Raw genomic sequence first — 15,932 nt, 5'->3', positions numbered from 1 at the left:
TAGTTCACAGCGGTACATAATTCGCTTTAATATATCTTTCTTATTTTTTTTTTTCAATGCTTAGCCCTCTCTTTGCAAATTATGATGGATTTTTTTTTTTTTTTTTTTTTTTTTTTTTTTTTTTTTTTATGTTAATTCTTTTAGTTTCAAGAAAATGAGTGTCTTGTATCAAACTAAGTTTCTTGATTTATCACTTGTTGTAAGATCTTGTTGGGAAATATTCTCAATAATAAGTGTATAGGCCCAAAAGTCCATTCTTAGCCATATTTAGCGGGCCCATCGACCGAGTCTCTTGTCTGAGCCCACCAAATGAGCCCCTTGTTTAGGCCCGTAAGTTGGGCCATATGAAGGCGCATTGATTGAGCCCTTCACCTTTACCCATGGGCTTGGTCCTATGATCCATTGCTTGAACCAACCAAGCCCATCCGAAAATAACCCATGAAAAGCCATGAGTGGACCGAGACGCTGACATTTTTTGGACGTATTTCAAGCACATTTCGACCCACATCCCGGTTGATCTTGCCCCGAAACATAGGCGTGCACGATCTGTATACAAGAAGGCACACCCATTCAACATGTGGAACCCCACGTTCCAGAAGATACTAAGGCCCATGTTCCGGACCGCATGGTTGCCCACATTCTGGAAGTGAAGACCCACGATCAGAGAGTCGGCTCCCACCATTTTTGGAGAAAACCAACTCTCCCTCCACTAGAAATACATGCATACAATTAGGTATTCGGCTGGCAAAAATTATTGTTATTAAGGCATTCATACAGATTATCCAAAGAACGAACTTAAGCATCAGAGTGGGACCAGCTGGCACCCCAAGTAAGCATCCTTATTGAGCTTATTGTTTTGCAGGAAATGACAAAAGTGAATTTTCATAGGCTTGCGCAACCAAACCGGAAACTGTTTCAACAGTTTGACGCCATCGATGGGAACCATTCTATTATTGTTTCACAAAAAAAAAAAAAAAACTGAAATGGTGCGCACAAGAGCTTTAGATCCTGGAAGAAACAACCCTCCACCCAAGACGGGTGGACCATCAAACAACAACAACAATGTAGTTTCTTTGGAGGCTCGGATTGCTCAAATGTCCAGGGATATGGTAACTCTCACCGAGCAAAACCTGCGGCTATTGGAGAGATTCCCGGGAGGATGAACCCGAGAAGGATTGGACGAAAATAAGGGAGACGGGAGCATCAGAGGAAGGCAGAGAATCAGAGGGCGTCTTGGGATGATCAGCCCGGGGATAACTCTCAGTTTGAGGAAGGTGGAAGGAATCATTGCCAGAACAAGAAGAAGAGACTAAGTGAATTTGTGGCTTCCCTTGACGAGAAGTATAACCGCCTCCAACAGCAGGTCCACCAAAAGGAGAAAGGCAAAACCTCCTTGGTAGATCACTTGTTACACGGTATAGCTTCACCATTCATTGACCAGATCACGACAGTTCTCCTCCTCGAGAAGTTTAAGATCCCGAGCATTGAGGCGTTCACCGGGATTGAAGACACAACCGATCACCTAGACAATTACCGGGCTCTCATGGACCTTCATGGGACTCCAACAGAGGTGATGTGCCAAGCTTTCCCCTTGACCTTGTCTGGTAGCGCCTGAGATTGGTTCGCGAAACTTACCTGAGGTCCATTGACAGTTTTGATGACTTGGGAAGGTAGTTCCTGGTCCAATTTATGGTCGGGCACGTTCGAAAGAAGCCTGCGGGTCACCTGCTATCTATACGCCAGCAAGAGAATGAGTCTTTGAGAGACTATGTCATGAAATTCAACCAAGCAAAATCGTCTGTAGAGAATGCTACAGAAGAAATGGTCTATGTTGCCCTATACCAGGGATTACGACCTAAGGGGGCACTGATGGCCGATCTTGCTCGCCGAGAGCCCGAGAATTTGCTAGAATTTATGGATAAGATAGACAAGTACATAAACAAATAAGAAACCCTCCAAGACATGATCGACTCCCGAAAGGCTCAGGCCTCGGGTTCTCAGAATCCCGAGAAGAAAAAGAATCCTCAAGCGGAGCAAGCGACCAAGGCAAAACCTCGCAAGTAGTTTAAGGATTATAATTTCACACCTCTCAATGCGTCAATCCCAACTATATCCTTCCTCAAAAAATTACAAGAGAACCATCGGAGAAGAACGAGGATAAGTATTGCACTTATCATGATGCAATGGGGCATTATACAAAGGGTTGTGTGTCCTTGCGGCTGATGATTGAGAAGTTCATCAGAAATGGGAAACTTGTTCGTTTCCTTACGAAGAACCATGCTTAACCCGAACAGAACCAAGACAGACAACCCCGGAATAATCTACCTCAGGATTACAGAAGTTGGGCTCCATCCCTTCAAAGGAATCAAGAGTACAAGCCTCGGGATCATGATTAGAGAAGAGAGGAGCCACGAAGGGAGGAGCTGTGTAGAGAGAGAAGCTGGAGTAGGAGTCTAAGGCCACCCGATCGTGTCCTTACCGAGATCAGCACAATATCTGGAGGTTTCGCAAGAAGGGTAGAAACAACATAGTTAGGAAGGCCTACGCTAGGCTATTAAAGAAGTGGGAGGTCTTGGCAATTGACCGACCTCACAAGTCCCTGAAGAAGAAGACCTTGGCTGTGGGATTCTTATAAGCCGACTACGTGGGAGTATCTCTCCCCCACACTCATGCTCTCATCATCACCTTCTAGGTAGCCAATCACCTTATTCATAGGATATTTATGGATAATGGAAGCTCTACCGATATCCTATACTGGTCAGCATTCTTACACATGGATATAAGCCAAGATAACCTGATATCCTCTGATGGATTTTGCGGGAGAACAAGTCATCCCGGTCGAATCCATTGAGCTTCCGGTCACAGCAGGGGAGCACCTGAGACAGAAGACCATAATGGTCAAGTTCTTGCTGATAGACCGACCCTCGGCCTATAATGTCATCCTCAAAAGAATGACCCTCAATCAGCTAAGAGTCGTGACTTCTACATCACATTTGAACATGAAGTTTTTAACCGAGCAGGGATTTTGAGAAGTAAAGGGAGATCAACGAGTAGCACGATAGTGTTACAACATTACACTGAAGGATGCTCCTGAGAGGACATCTCCAGGGTTCAGGGAGAAAAGAAAAAACAATCACAGTCAGGGGAGCCGACTAAGGATATGGAGGAATTCAAGATTGGGAACTTGGGAAGAAAAATATGAATCGGATCTCAATTATCTCCTCCTCTCAAAGAATCCTTGATGGCTTTCCTCCGTGATAATGCAGATGTGTTCACCTGGAGCCATGAGGATATATCGGGTATTGATCCCTCGATATTAACCTACAGGTTGAACGTTGACCCGAGCCACCGTCCGGTTAAGCAAAAAAGGAGAAGCTTTGCTCCCGAGAGGAACCAAGCCATATATGAAGAAGTAGAGAAACTCTTGCAAGCCAGGTTCATCTGGGAAGTCGACTATCCCGACTGGTTGGCAAATGTAGTGTTGGTGAAAAAGGCAAATGGCAAAGAGAGGATGTGCGTCGACTTCACCAATCTGAACAAGGCATTTCCCAACGATAGCTTTCCCCTTCCTCGGATGGATATACTGGTTGGCTCCACCTCGGGACACAAGCTCCTCAGCTTCATGGACGCCTTGTCAGGATACAATCAAATTCATATGAATGACATTGATCAAGAGAAGACCTTCTTCATTACTGACCAGGGACTATACTGCTACAAGATGATGGGTTTCAGACTCAAGAATGCCGGAGCTACCTACCAAAGGCTAGTCAACAAAATGCTTCGGGGCCAGATCGGGAGGAATGTGGAGGTGTATGTAGATGACATGCTAGTTAAGAGCATACAAGCCACAAATCATATAGTAGACATTGAAGAAACCTTCAATACATTGAGGGACTACAAGATGAAATTGAACCCAGCCAAGTGCGCTTTTTGGGTATCCTCGGGAAATTCTTGGGATTCATGGTCTCACAATGAGGAATAGAGGCCAATCCCGAGAAGGTCAATGTAGTGCTAAATATGCAAGCTCCCCCAACAACTAAACAATTGCAGCAGCTAACAGGGAGGATCGCAGCCTTAAACCAATTTATCTCTCGGTCAACCGACAAATGCCTGCCTTTTTTCAAGATCCTACTGAAAGCATTTGTCTAGAGCGGCAAGTGCGAAGAAGCATTCAACTAGTTGAAAGAGTATCTGATCAAACCTCCCTTGCTAAGCTGAGCCATTGAGGGAGAAATAGTCCATCTCTACTTAGCTGTCTCACCCTTGACGGTAAGCTCGGCCTTGATCTGCGAAGAAGCCGAGACGTAGAAGTCAGTGTGCTTCACTAGCTGATCGTTGCATGGAGCTGAAGAAAGGTATCCCCGGATAGAGAAGCTGGCATTCGTATTGATCATCTCGGCCAGGAAGTTGAGACCGTACTTCTAAGCACACGCCATATGAGTACTCACTGAGTATCATTTAAAGAAGGTGTTGCAAAAACCTGACCTCTCAGGAAGATTAGTCAACTAGGCGATAGAGCTCAAGGAATGCGACATTGAATTCCATCTGAGCACAGCGATCAATGGGCAAGCATTGGAGTGAAGAATTACCCAAAGGCGAGACCTTGATAGCCTATGTGGACGGGTCTTCCACCGAATCTGATAGTGGATCAGGAGTCTTCCTAATCAATCTGGACAAAGATGAAGTCTCGGTAGCCATCAAGCTGGATTTCCCGACGACTAATAACAAAGCAGAATATGAGGCAGTCTTGGCAGGACTCGGGATAGCAAAAGACCTAGGCTCGAGAAACCTTAAGATCCATAGTGATTCACAGGTAGTGGTAGGCCACGTACAAGGAGGATTTGAGGCAAACAGAGAGAAAATGATAAAGTACCTGGCCAAAGTCCACAACTTACGAGACCAATTCGATCAAATGATGATCACACAAATCCCGAGGGCCGATAACACACGAGCCGACTCACTGGCCTAGCTAGGACTAGGCCCGAATAAAGATATTAAAGCATCAAAGCAAAAGGTGATATTTCTGTCCCTACCATCCATAGCCGTTCCTGAGTTGATAATGCAGATCGAAGACATCTATGATAGCCCCGACTGGGCCAAGGATGTGATTGAGTACTTGTGGAAAGGAAGGCTACCTGAAGACAAGAAAGAAGCTTGGAAGGTACGGGCGCAGTCTGCCCGACATACCCTTGTTCGAATGAGGATCGAGAGAGATGACTATAAAAGGGATGAAATATGAATTTTAAGTCATTTTTCACCAAAGTCTCTCTCTATTGCACATTTTTCTTTCTTCCCTCTCTAGGGTTTGAACCCAAAGCTTGGGTATTGAATCAAAAAGTGTTCTTAAGCCAAATCCCTTGGTGCTAGAATGTCATTATCACAGATCATTTTGAGGTAAATCCATAAATCCTAAGTTTAGTCAAGTTGAGCTACATTTTGAAGTGTGATGATTAACTTTAATGATTTCTTTAAGGCTATTGCTTATTGAGGACTTCTTGATTTTGAATAGGTTTCGAGTTGAGATTTCATGACCGAAACTTCATCTCCTTTGTTTAAGCAAGGTATATAGCCAAACCCTATTTTTGTAAAGTTGTGTAAATTTGCTATTTTGAGTGCATAACCCTATAAGCATGCATTCCATAACTTATGATGATGGATATGTTAGAAATTTTAAGGGTTTTCATGCTAGATCTATCAGTACGTATATGTACTTGAATGAAACAGAGCATATATATACCATTACACCTAGTTGCATATAAGGTTTTCATACGTTCCATGATTGGAGATGCTTATATGTTGGTGTTTTGCTACTCAAGGGGGCGGGATGGATGTATATGGGTGTAATTGATTTATTATGTTCTATGGTTTCATACTTAGATATGTTTGTTTACTTGTATTACGCTACTCAAGAGGGCGGGACACGTGTATTAGTGCAGTTGAGTTGTGATGCTTTATGTTACCATGCTTAGATGTGCATATATGCCTAGGTTTCGCTAGTCCAATGGGTGGATCACATGTATATATGTGTAAGTCAGCTATGTTGTATATATGTACAATGTTATGACTTAGATGGGGTCGTATGTGTATGTTTTTTAGCGTGGAACACGCCCATATACGCTCACCTACAAACCATTTTCTAAACTTAGTGGATTTTACATTTAATGGTATAACACCCGAGGAATTTTAATGTCTCTAAAATTCATCTATACAAATTAATTATAATATTGAGAAGATATTATCATTTGGATTCTATAGTTGTTTTAGGAATTAAGGGAACTTTCCAAATCAAGTTATAAGTTAAAAATCGATTTTTACATTAAAACTTAAAATGAGCAAACTTAGGAATGCAAACTCGAATTGAGTCTATTCCAAGCTCATTATGCTTGTATTTAAACCCTCTACCATCTGCTAGAATTTTATAAAATTTTATTTAAGTCAAAAGTCCAGACATAGTGGGGGGCACTAATCACTCGCTAAAACGGTGTTTTCACTGATCACCACGTTATTTATAAAATTGAGGTTGACCTGCTAGATTTCTTGACAAATTATGACTCATTTTATTAAATAAATGGTTTGAGGATCATTTTGGTGAAATCATAAGTTAATTTGGACAAAATCTCAGTTTTAGCCTAAAAAATGGTGTACTTGAGTTTCTAACTGTCATCAAAAAAGCATAAACAACCTTTAATTCACTGAGTAGGACCAGCTGCAGAGATTCCCTACCCTTTTTGTGTGATGGACACATGCCCTCCTAAAGAAAGATAAAGCAAGGGTAAAGTTGACTTGGAGGAGACTTTGTGAAGACTTTTGGTTTATTTTCTTTGTCAAGTAAGCTGAAACTTTGTGAGGGTAAAAACTAAGTAAAAACGAACTCGAAATAAGTTGAACTAAAAAGAAAAAGTGTTCGTCTTGGAGTCTTATATCTGCCTTTAAAGTTTCATGTCCATCAGAGTAAGTTTGGACATGTAAAAGTGGGTCTAAGTACATTGACCTCTATCTAGATGGAAATACTAATCAAATAAATTATGATATAAGGAATACTTATCAAGCAACTTAATACTTTTATTTCATTTTGCACCCCATAGCCCTTGGATGTCCTTATATAAACAGAATGCCTTGCCTTGTCTTTTGTTCATTCCTCCAAAAGCTAGAACACTTTGTCTTAGTTTCATTGTCTTCACTTTCTCTTGATTGTTTTGTGTGCTTTCATGCCCCACTTTCCAGCAGCTTAGTACTACTTTAGGAGAAAGGAAAAGAGTTGTTTGTTTCACCAAAAATAGCCTAGAATGCCAAAAAGTAAGCAAAGCATCACCTTCTTCCAAAAAAATAAAAATAAAAATAAAAACTCACCCATTCAGCCTCCTAGAGGGATTTTGTGGGTTTTCTTTCAATTTACTTCTAGGATATGAATTTTGACACTTTATGATTTTTTTTTTAGTTTTTATTTTTTTAAAAAAATTAACAAAGAGATCGCTAAGTTAATTTCAACTCAAAAGAGAACTAGTTGAAGTTATGCTTTGAAAGGATGACATATTTCCTTTAAGTTTCCTTTGTAATTCTTATGCTCTATTTAATTTTTATTATTTTTATAATGACCCAACAAGCTTATGGATTAAAAATTAAGTAGAGAAAAATGGTATTAATCGTCTCTAGTAGTCCTTAAGACTTCCATCGAGATACGTTTTAGCACCATAAACTGTATTTACTTTCAAATGTTCTAATAATGTATTCTGCTTAAAGGTTAATGTTTAAACATTATGTCACATGGCTTTATGCTTGTTTCGCTGTTTGAACATAAAGCTTAGTATCGAAATCTTGTAAGTGATCGTCTTTACATGTCTTTACATTTCATCATCTAATTGTCTGTAAGACTTTCATCAAGCGACTTTGTTCTCATTAAATAGCATGAGTTGATCGTTGTTACTTTTATTATCCTTATGATATATCTTAATCCTCAAAGTTCGTGTTTGGTAATATTGGTCTGAGGGTTTGTTTGGGTTTACGATTTTAAAAAGTGTGATTTAAAAATACAATTTTAAAATATGATATTTGAAAAAGTGATTTTTAAAAATATAGTTAAGAATTTGGCAAAATCGTAGCTTGGCCTTTAAAATCGAAGATTAACCTTTGAATTCTACGTTTTCAAAAGGTATGCCGACGACATTTTCCATCTCTGTACAACAACGAATTAAGTTAGGAATAGCCTTCCTAAGTCATCGAAGCTAACAACAGGCATAGGTGGAAGGCTTCCAAATGAACTCCGAGCAGCTCCCTTGAGAGTAAGCGGGAATGCTTGGCAAGGTATCTCATCTGGAATCACGTGAAGGATCAGATGTGGCCAATAGGTCTCAATGTGCTCCATTGGATCCTTGGACCAATCGTACATCTCGACTTGTAGAACCTTGAACTTTTCCGGCTGCAGGTACTTAATAATTACTTTGTTTGTGAAGGGCAAGTTAGTGGTCTATAAGGATTTTTCCACCGCAAATTGTTTTCCTTTCATCTTCCAGCTCCTTAACATGAGCATTAAAGTGGTTTCCTTCTCCATGAGTGATCACGAAATTCGACCTTGAGTCTTGGGAACTTGGTGGGCGCCGATCATGGCCACCTTGGTGCACTACAACACTCTATTGATCTAGTCAAGTCGATCTCTTCTTCCCCCTCTTGGTCAACATGCATTGTCTCCTCTTCGTCCCGAGAAGGCTCTTGCCCCTTCAAATTGTGTTGAACCTTTTGTATGGTCTTTTGATTATGCTACATTAGGGCCTCCATATGCTGGGATATCTACAACGGGCAGTCCTCAAGTGCAGCCAGATGCTGATCTTGGGGATTTTCGGGATTAGAGGTCCCTGCCCCTGGTGTCGTCCCTCCCCCGGGATGGGTGGTTTCTCCGCCATTATTCTTGGTCCTCCTTGATCTACTGTTCGACATGCTGGATTTTTGTCTAGAAACAATTACTTGATTCCCACCATGGCGCCAAGCTGCTATAACAGTTTCCTAATGCCAAATGCTTTACCAATTCGCACATGCAAGAAAGAAAGAATGTAAGCAATAAAGCCCACCAGGGGGTGCCAACGGAGGATAGCTATGATACTTAAGGCAATAGTGTTTTAAGAGAAAATCAAAATGTACTAAAGTATGATTTTGAGCTTAGGGCCAAAAGTTCATTTTTTCACCTTGCTTTTTTTTTTTTTTTTTTTTGGATACAAGGTATCCCCAGGTCCTTATGGCTGCAGTGTACCTCGTTCGCTGAACGATTGGCCCACCGAGGTGGTAGTCAGACCTTCCGAGCACATTTACTGCCTACCAAGACCCAAGGACTAATCCCTGGCTCAATGTCCGACGTCACACCAGGCATTGAGCGTTGAAACACCAGCAGATGGTCAGAGGCCCAAAAACCCCCCCCCCCCCCCCCACACACAACTGGGGTGGCTGGCCCCATGAGATTGTTTGCACCTAGATGGAGTCGAACTTGGGACCTCAAGGGGTAATACTCCCTAGAAGCCACAAGCCTAACCATCATGCCAACCCCATGGGGTTTTTTTTTTTTTTTTTTTTTTACCTTGCTTGGACTTACCTTTTATAGTGATTTTGATGTAACTATCGCTATGTCCCATTCCAGCCTAATCGTGGGGTTACCCCCCATAATGGCCTAAGCTTAAGCATCTCGTAATGCATAAATTAAGAGTGTATATATCTTGCATGGGCTTGAGTACGGTTATTAGGCTTGGAGTGCATTTCACTCGTATTGGAGTGGATCTCATGCTACGTGTGGCACAATAGAACTGGGTCTATGGATTGGTTTCGAGCCTTTGCATGTGAACGTTATGGGCCGTGTGCGTTTGTTGGCCCAATTCCCCACCGCTGTGAATATTGTTTTTTGGAATAAAATTACTAATAACAAAAATAATATGCACATTTGTTTGAAGGTAGAAAGATATATATACACCCTTCTAACACATAATCCTAGACCTAGTCTTAAATTGTTGAATTCAATTTTTACTAATGAAAATAAGACGGGAATATATATATGATTATTTTGTTCCTCGTTAACTTTCATTGGAGGACCAAGAGCCTGCGAGAAGCATTGCACCAGCGAGCATAGGAGGCATGGAGGTTGGGCCAGTCGGAGGATGGGCAATGAGTGAAGTGGTGGAGCCACAGAGAGAGAACCTGTTCCTGCTCTTCCTGTTCCAGCAACTCTATGGTCTCCTCCAACACACTCTCCAGCTCAGCTCGTTCTCTGATGCTCAGGACTGGTACATCCGTGCCATTGCTTGCTCTACAAAGCAATGGCAGCCACGAAATCAGCATCTTCACCTTTGTGTGCCTTTGTTGCTCCTGGCTTTCTTCAGTTTCGTCCACTCCTATATCTTTGGCTTGCTTGAAGAAGAATGCTGCAATTAAGTATATAACTTAGTTATTTGTTAAAGATCTAAGGAAACCCAAAGAGATAGAGAAGAACAGATTCTTATAGTAGATAACTAATGAGAAGTTGTCTACACACCCAAAAAGAACAAAAAAAAAAACCAACTATTTTTGAAATCCATCACATGATGTGACCATTTAAAGTGTCCTACAGAGCTCAAGTGCATTCTTAATCATCTACACACGACCCGTTGGGAACAATTTCTAAGACAGATTTTTACTTTTTTAAAAAATAATAATATTAACAAATAATTTTAAAAAAAATTACAATTTACTTTAACCTTTAGGTTCATCACAATCAAAAATAAAAAGGTAAAGACAAAAAAGACCATACAAAATGTTTGTCAAACAAGCCACAAATCATCACAATCAGCCTAAGGTCAGCATCCCATCAAATTGTAGACAAAAAGTTGCTCGCCCCATGCACCCAAGCTAATCATTATTCGTATTTATAGGAAATGCTATTTTTCCAACACAATTCATGTCTTTTTCCGATCAATCGTTGAATTGTACAACCCGAAATAACAGGTCGAGTAAGAAAAATAAAGGTCAATTCATTGATGGGATAGAGAAACCAATCAATATTGCACGTATCATACAACTATTAAAGAAACCAGAGCCGTTCAATCAAACAAGTACGTCTGACAAACCATAATCGTTCTATTAATGCGATTATGGTCTACCCCGAACCAATGTCATCCAACGAAAGGTGTAACAATTCAGAAAAAAAAAAACGCTACTTGCATTTAAGTTATCATCTCAGAATAATTAGTTGATTTAGAGCTTTTCAAAGAATCTATTATAAAGATTAATTTTACTTAGTAATTAGACAATATAAAACTTATCATGCCACTCACAAATATTTATATAAACCACTCACTCGATCTATAGGAAACCGGAGTATTACAAAAGGACTAGCTCATGTTGCGATAAAATTGCATTGCAGACAAAATTTGTTCCTAAATCAAACCAAAAGTGTGTTCTTTTGCGGGAATTTGTTCAAATTTGTAAGAATTTGGATAGATAATTGTAAGAGACGATTTATTGATATTTATCTGACTGAATAAGTAATTGAACAGCTTAATTTTCATCCAGTCAAGTAAGTCTTATAAATAATCTTTATAATCACCTATTCGAATTTGAAATAATTTTGGAAGATTCTAATTCAAATGCGTGAGCTTGTATGATATCTGGCCGGGGAGTTTTGGCGGGTGAATATGCCTAGCTTCTTCTCTATAGGTATCCATTGAAAGTACGAGTTTGTATTCGTGTCTTAGACCTCCTTGAATTTTAAAGGTTGTATCGAATAATCTTTTCGGTAAACAAGGGCATTGTTGCTGGAATTTAAAAACAATTTCAAGGTTGGTTGATATGACGGATCCGGCTTCTATGCGGTAGTTTTCATGATGTAGTGTAAAACTACGTCGTTTTAGGGTTTAGGGAAAATGTCATAATTTTATAACTTAACGCCGTTTAAAGCCCACGTCAACAAGGCTTGACTTGAGAATCCAACTAAGGTTCTGTCTCAAGCCTTGCATTACGCCAGAGCCTTAACTTCAATCGTTTTTCCTTTGCATTATCTGAAACACCCATCGTTACCAACAACATCAAGTCATCAACAAGTGAGCCTACTTCTTCCTCATTTCGCCATCATCCGATCCATATATTTCCTACAGTTGACCTGATCGACCATTTGCTTATATTGAGGGACACCCCACCTCCTTGTTTATGCCTTTTGATAAATTGTTTTAAAAACCTCACTAAATTCATCATGTCGACTCTCCCACTGGAGCTAATCATCAAAATGGGTTGGCTCTCCTCGTCACAATCTCAACCGGGCTAACCTATGATGGGGAAAACATTGAAAGATTATTATTCTCATGTAAGAACAACAACACTTGCCCTGTAATTTCTTTCCTTTTTGAGGTTTCTCTTTCCGCCATGTCCGTGTGGGGTATGTAGTTTGATAAGTTAATGGGTTTTGGGATTTCTATGATGAAACCGAATTTGGTGATGATTTACTCAGCATTTCCGTGATTGATTATGGGTTTGGGATTTCTGAATTGGGGCATTGATTTTGCGGCTCGGTGGCTCCGGGTGATTGATCAAATGTACAGGTTTTGATTTCAGTTCGAGTTGTATTTTTTTGTTGAGAATTTGTGTTGAGTTACTCTTTTTTGTGATTTTGGTTGTGATGGTCGATTAAGAGGAATTTTGTGGGTTTTGTTGTGAATCAATGATGTGGTTATTTTGGGTTTTCGGTTGGGGGTGATTCTGTTTGTATTGATTTCAGTTTTGGAAGACCGATTTGAAAGTATAATTTTCGGCTGGGTTTAATTTGGGGGGTGATTTGTTGTTGTTTTGCTTAAAATGGTTATGAAGAATTTGCAGAAAGAGAGAAAGTGAAAGTGTGCGAAGAAGGAAGAGGAAAATGTTTTTGCTCCCATGCCGGATCCTTTTCGCATAGGCGTAGACTGTAGCAAAGAGATAAAAAAAACAAACGGCGTGTGTTGACGACATTTCTCACAAACTTGCTTTTTGACTTTATAATGACATGATCACATATGAGCCGTTGGAACAAATCACAGCATTTATGTGGTAGTTTACACTACCGCATAGAAGCCGGATCGCGATATGACACGTTTTTCTAACTAGTTGGCATTGCTTTCATCTCACAGGAAGAGGAGGAGTTGGCCATAAAGGGGGCCGCCAGGGGCCACTCCCTCTTCCACCATTTTTATTATTATTATTATTTTAATTTTTAGCTTTAATTTTTTCAATTGTTTTTAGTTAAAAAAGAACATTATACAATCTTTAATTTGGTGAAACGTTGTAAATTGAGTATTATATAATTTGAGAGACAATATGTATATTTTTTTATAAATTTACTAGAATGACTTCTTTGTATGTTGTTGAATTTTCAATGTTGTATGAGTACTCTTCTCTACCTGAAAAGTCAAATCAGGATGGCCGTAGACGGTCTCTATTTAACCTGCCATTCCATGCTTTTTTTTTTATCACAAGATAAAAGGTCCTGATTAAATGATGCAACATTTAGTATGACCACCTATGATACAAATATCTGTACGTGATGAAATCTAAAACGTTTGACTCTTGGAAGAAGATGAGGAACACACGACAGCGGCCCACTAATGACGTAACATTATGCATTGATGTGGCTGCTTTCCCATACACATAAGAAAAAGGCAAAATTTTCCTCAAAAAAAAAAAAAGAAAAAAAGAATAAGGCAAGTTGGATTAGTACTATATTTTTGGAATATGATCCTGGTGGATTATTTATTTAAATTTAGAAAAATTTAAATAGGGGATTGTGAAAAACTATTTATAAGATTTATTTGACCGAATAAATGGTTAGAAAACTCTATTTTCATTTTGTTAGGGTCTCATAAGTGATTTCTCACAATCACCTACTTAAATTTAAAATAAATAATTTGAGAACGAGAATTATGATTCTATATTTTTATTTAAGCTTTTAAATTTAAAAAAGTGACATTGCGACCCTAATACAACCGTGTGTCAAATTACACGTTTTTGGGTCTTGCCCTTGAAAAAAATCTTTAAGTTATTAAAAAATAATTATTTGAAAAACAAATTTAAAATTATAAAAAAAATAAACAAAAAAAAAAATTAAAATGTCAAAGAGGGGTGAGTACCCTCTTCATATTAGCCCCTAATTTTTTATCTTTCAAATGATTATTTTTATTTTTCAAATTAAGGGCCTTTTGAGAATGAAAACACAAAAATAAATAAATAAAAGTCACTTCTTAAAATTTAAAGACATATATAAATAAAAATGTGAAAGTAGTTCAACAAGTAAAGTATATTTTCCCTTTTAACAATTACCCACCAATAAAAAAATCCTTATCCTAGTAGCATATTCTATTATTCTCTATTTAATTCTCTAGCGGTGAGCCAACATATATAATATTCGTTTCAACTTTCAAGCATGACTACTTCTTTCTTTCTCACTTTTTCATTTTTCAAGTTTTCAATAAAGGTTTTATATATATTATTGCTGTATATTTAGTTTGCCCAAAGGTAACTATCAGTTATTTGCATCATAACCAATAAGCAACATTCCAGCAAACAAAAAGAAACAAACAAATAACAAAGAAGAGAACAAAACGACGAAGCCGCGCGCTTCAGAAATTGTATAAGAGAATGGGAAATGCTACAATTCCCACCACTATCCCACCTCAATCCCACCACTCCTAAGTGTAAGAAGTTGAAAATTGATTTATTAAATAAAAAAGCAAAATCACTTTAGTGTTGGTGGGATTGGGGTGGGATGGTGGTGGGAATTGTAGCATTTCTCATAAGAGAATACCTGAAATCTTGACGAGGAAACCTTGCAGCCGCGGCTCAGCCCACAGAGCCAGCCTAGCCAAATCAGACGCCGCTGCCCACCTCAAAAGAGCTTCTTCGGCGCCCCCACAAGCCGCCAACTTCTGAGCCAGCCACAGCAGCTCAGCCGCCAGCTTCTCAGCCGAACTCTCCGACCGGCCCATCTCGTCCCTCCCGCTCCCAACCCGGCTCCTCCCCGCTTTCGCAATTGACCGAACCGCCCTTACAACACGGTTCAACCGGAACTCCACCGGTCCGGTCCCCCAGCCGGCCTCCCCAGCTAGGCCCTGGCCTTGGTCTACCGCGGTGGATTCAAGCTGGCTAAGAGTTCTTGCAAAAGCAGATGAAAGAGCCGTACGGTTGACCTCGCGCAAAGCCTCTAGACCCTCCCTGTTGTTCTCGTCAATGAGCCTCTCCGCTAAAGATCGAACAACTTCATACTTCCTAGAGCTAACCGGGATGTCATTGACTATGGCCAAAAGCTGCGAAAGCGCTCGACCAATACCGGAATCGCAGCCACCGCATGCAGGGACGTAGTTATCGGTTTTCTTGGTGGGTTTAAATGGGTTTTCGAGATTAGGGTTAAGGGAAGGAAAGAAAGAAGGAAGTACGCGTAAAAGGAAAAGGAAGGAAGTGATTAGGGTATAGCGAATTGCTTCAAGAAGTTTGTATTTTTCGGCCAAGTTTAAAAGGGATTTGTCGGCGTAGATGAACATAGAGGTTAATAGGTTTCGGAGGAGCAGGGGAGCTATGGCGGTCGGAGAGCCTTCCATCATGCCCATGCGATTTTTTTTATTTTTTTGACTCCTTTTGATGTGGCTTAATTGGGTGAAGAGGTTTTTAAAGCGGTAATGAGTGATTGGAGAAAGATTAAAATGCGGTGCGTTGGTGAATGGTGACGTGGACATTTAGCGGTGAGGGTCACAAGGACAAGTATACGTGTTGTTTTGGACCGCATAGTAGTTATTACCAGACAGCGATGCACATGGGAAAAGTTGTCTGGTGGGCGTCTCCAGTTCGGCTAATGCTCCGTTTGTTTCGGCGTAAAATGATTTCCGGAAAATGATTTCGGTATTTTACGGTGTTTGGTAGGGGCGAAAATAACGGTCAACGAAAATCATTTTCGGTTTGACCGTAAA

The 15,932-nt window shown here is 40.0% G+C and overlaps 1 protein-coding gene across 1 annotated transcript; it reads right to left on the bottom strand.

Moving 5' to 3' along the window:
- Window positions 1-9,895: 9,895 nt before the first annotated feature.
- On the bottom strand, window positions 9,896-15,636 carry LOC133880830 (uncharacterized). The gene is made up of 2 exons (XM_062319796.1): window positions 14,777-15,636; window positions 9,896-10,397 (listed from the first exon to the last, which is right to left on the bottom strand). Exons 1-2 carry the CDS (start codon window positions 15,573-15,575, stop codon window positions 10,057-10,059), a joined length of 1,140 nt encoding a protein of 379 aa, XP_062175780.1. The 5' UTR covers window positions 15,576-15,636; the 3' UTR covers window positions 9,896-10,056.
- Between the last annotated feature and the right edge of the window lie 296 nt (window positions 15,637-15,932).

This window comes from Alnus glutinosa, chromosome 11, assembly GCF_958979055.1.
Source record: "Alnus glutinosa chromosome 11, dhAlnGlut1.1, whole genome shotgun sequence".
NCBI lineage: Eukaryota > Viridiplantae > Streptophyta > Magnoliopsida > Fagales > Betulaceae > Alnus > Alnus glutinosa.
This window is presented reverse-complemented; position numbering and strand designations above follow the sequence as displayed.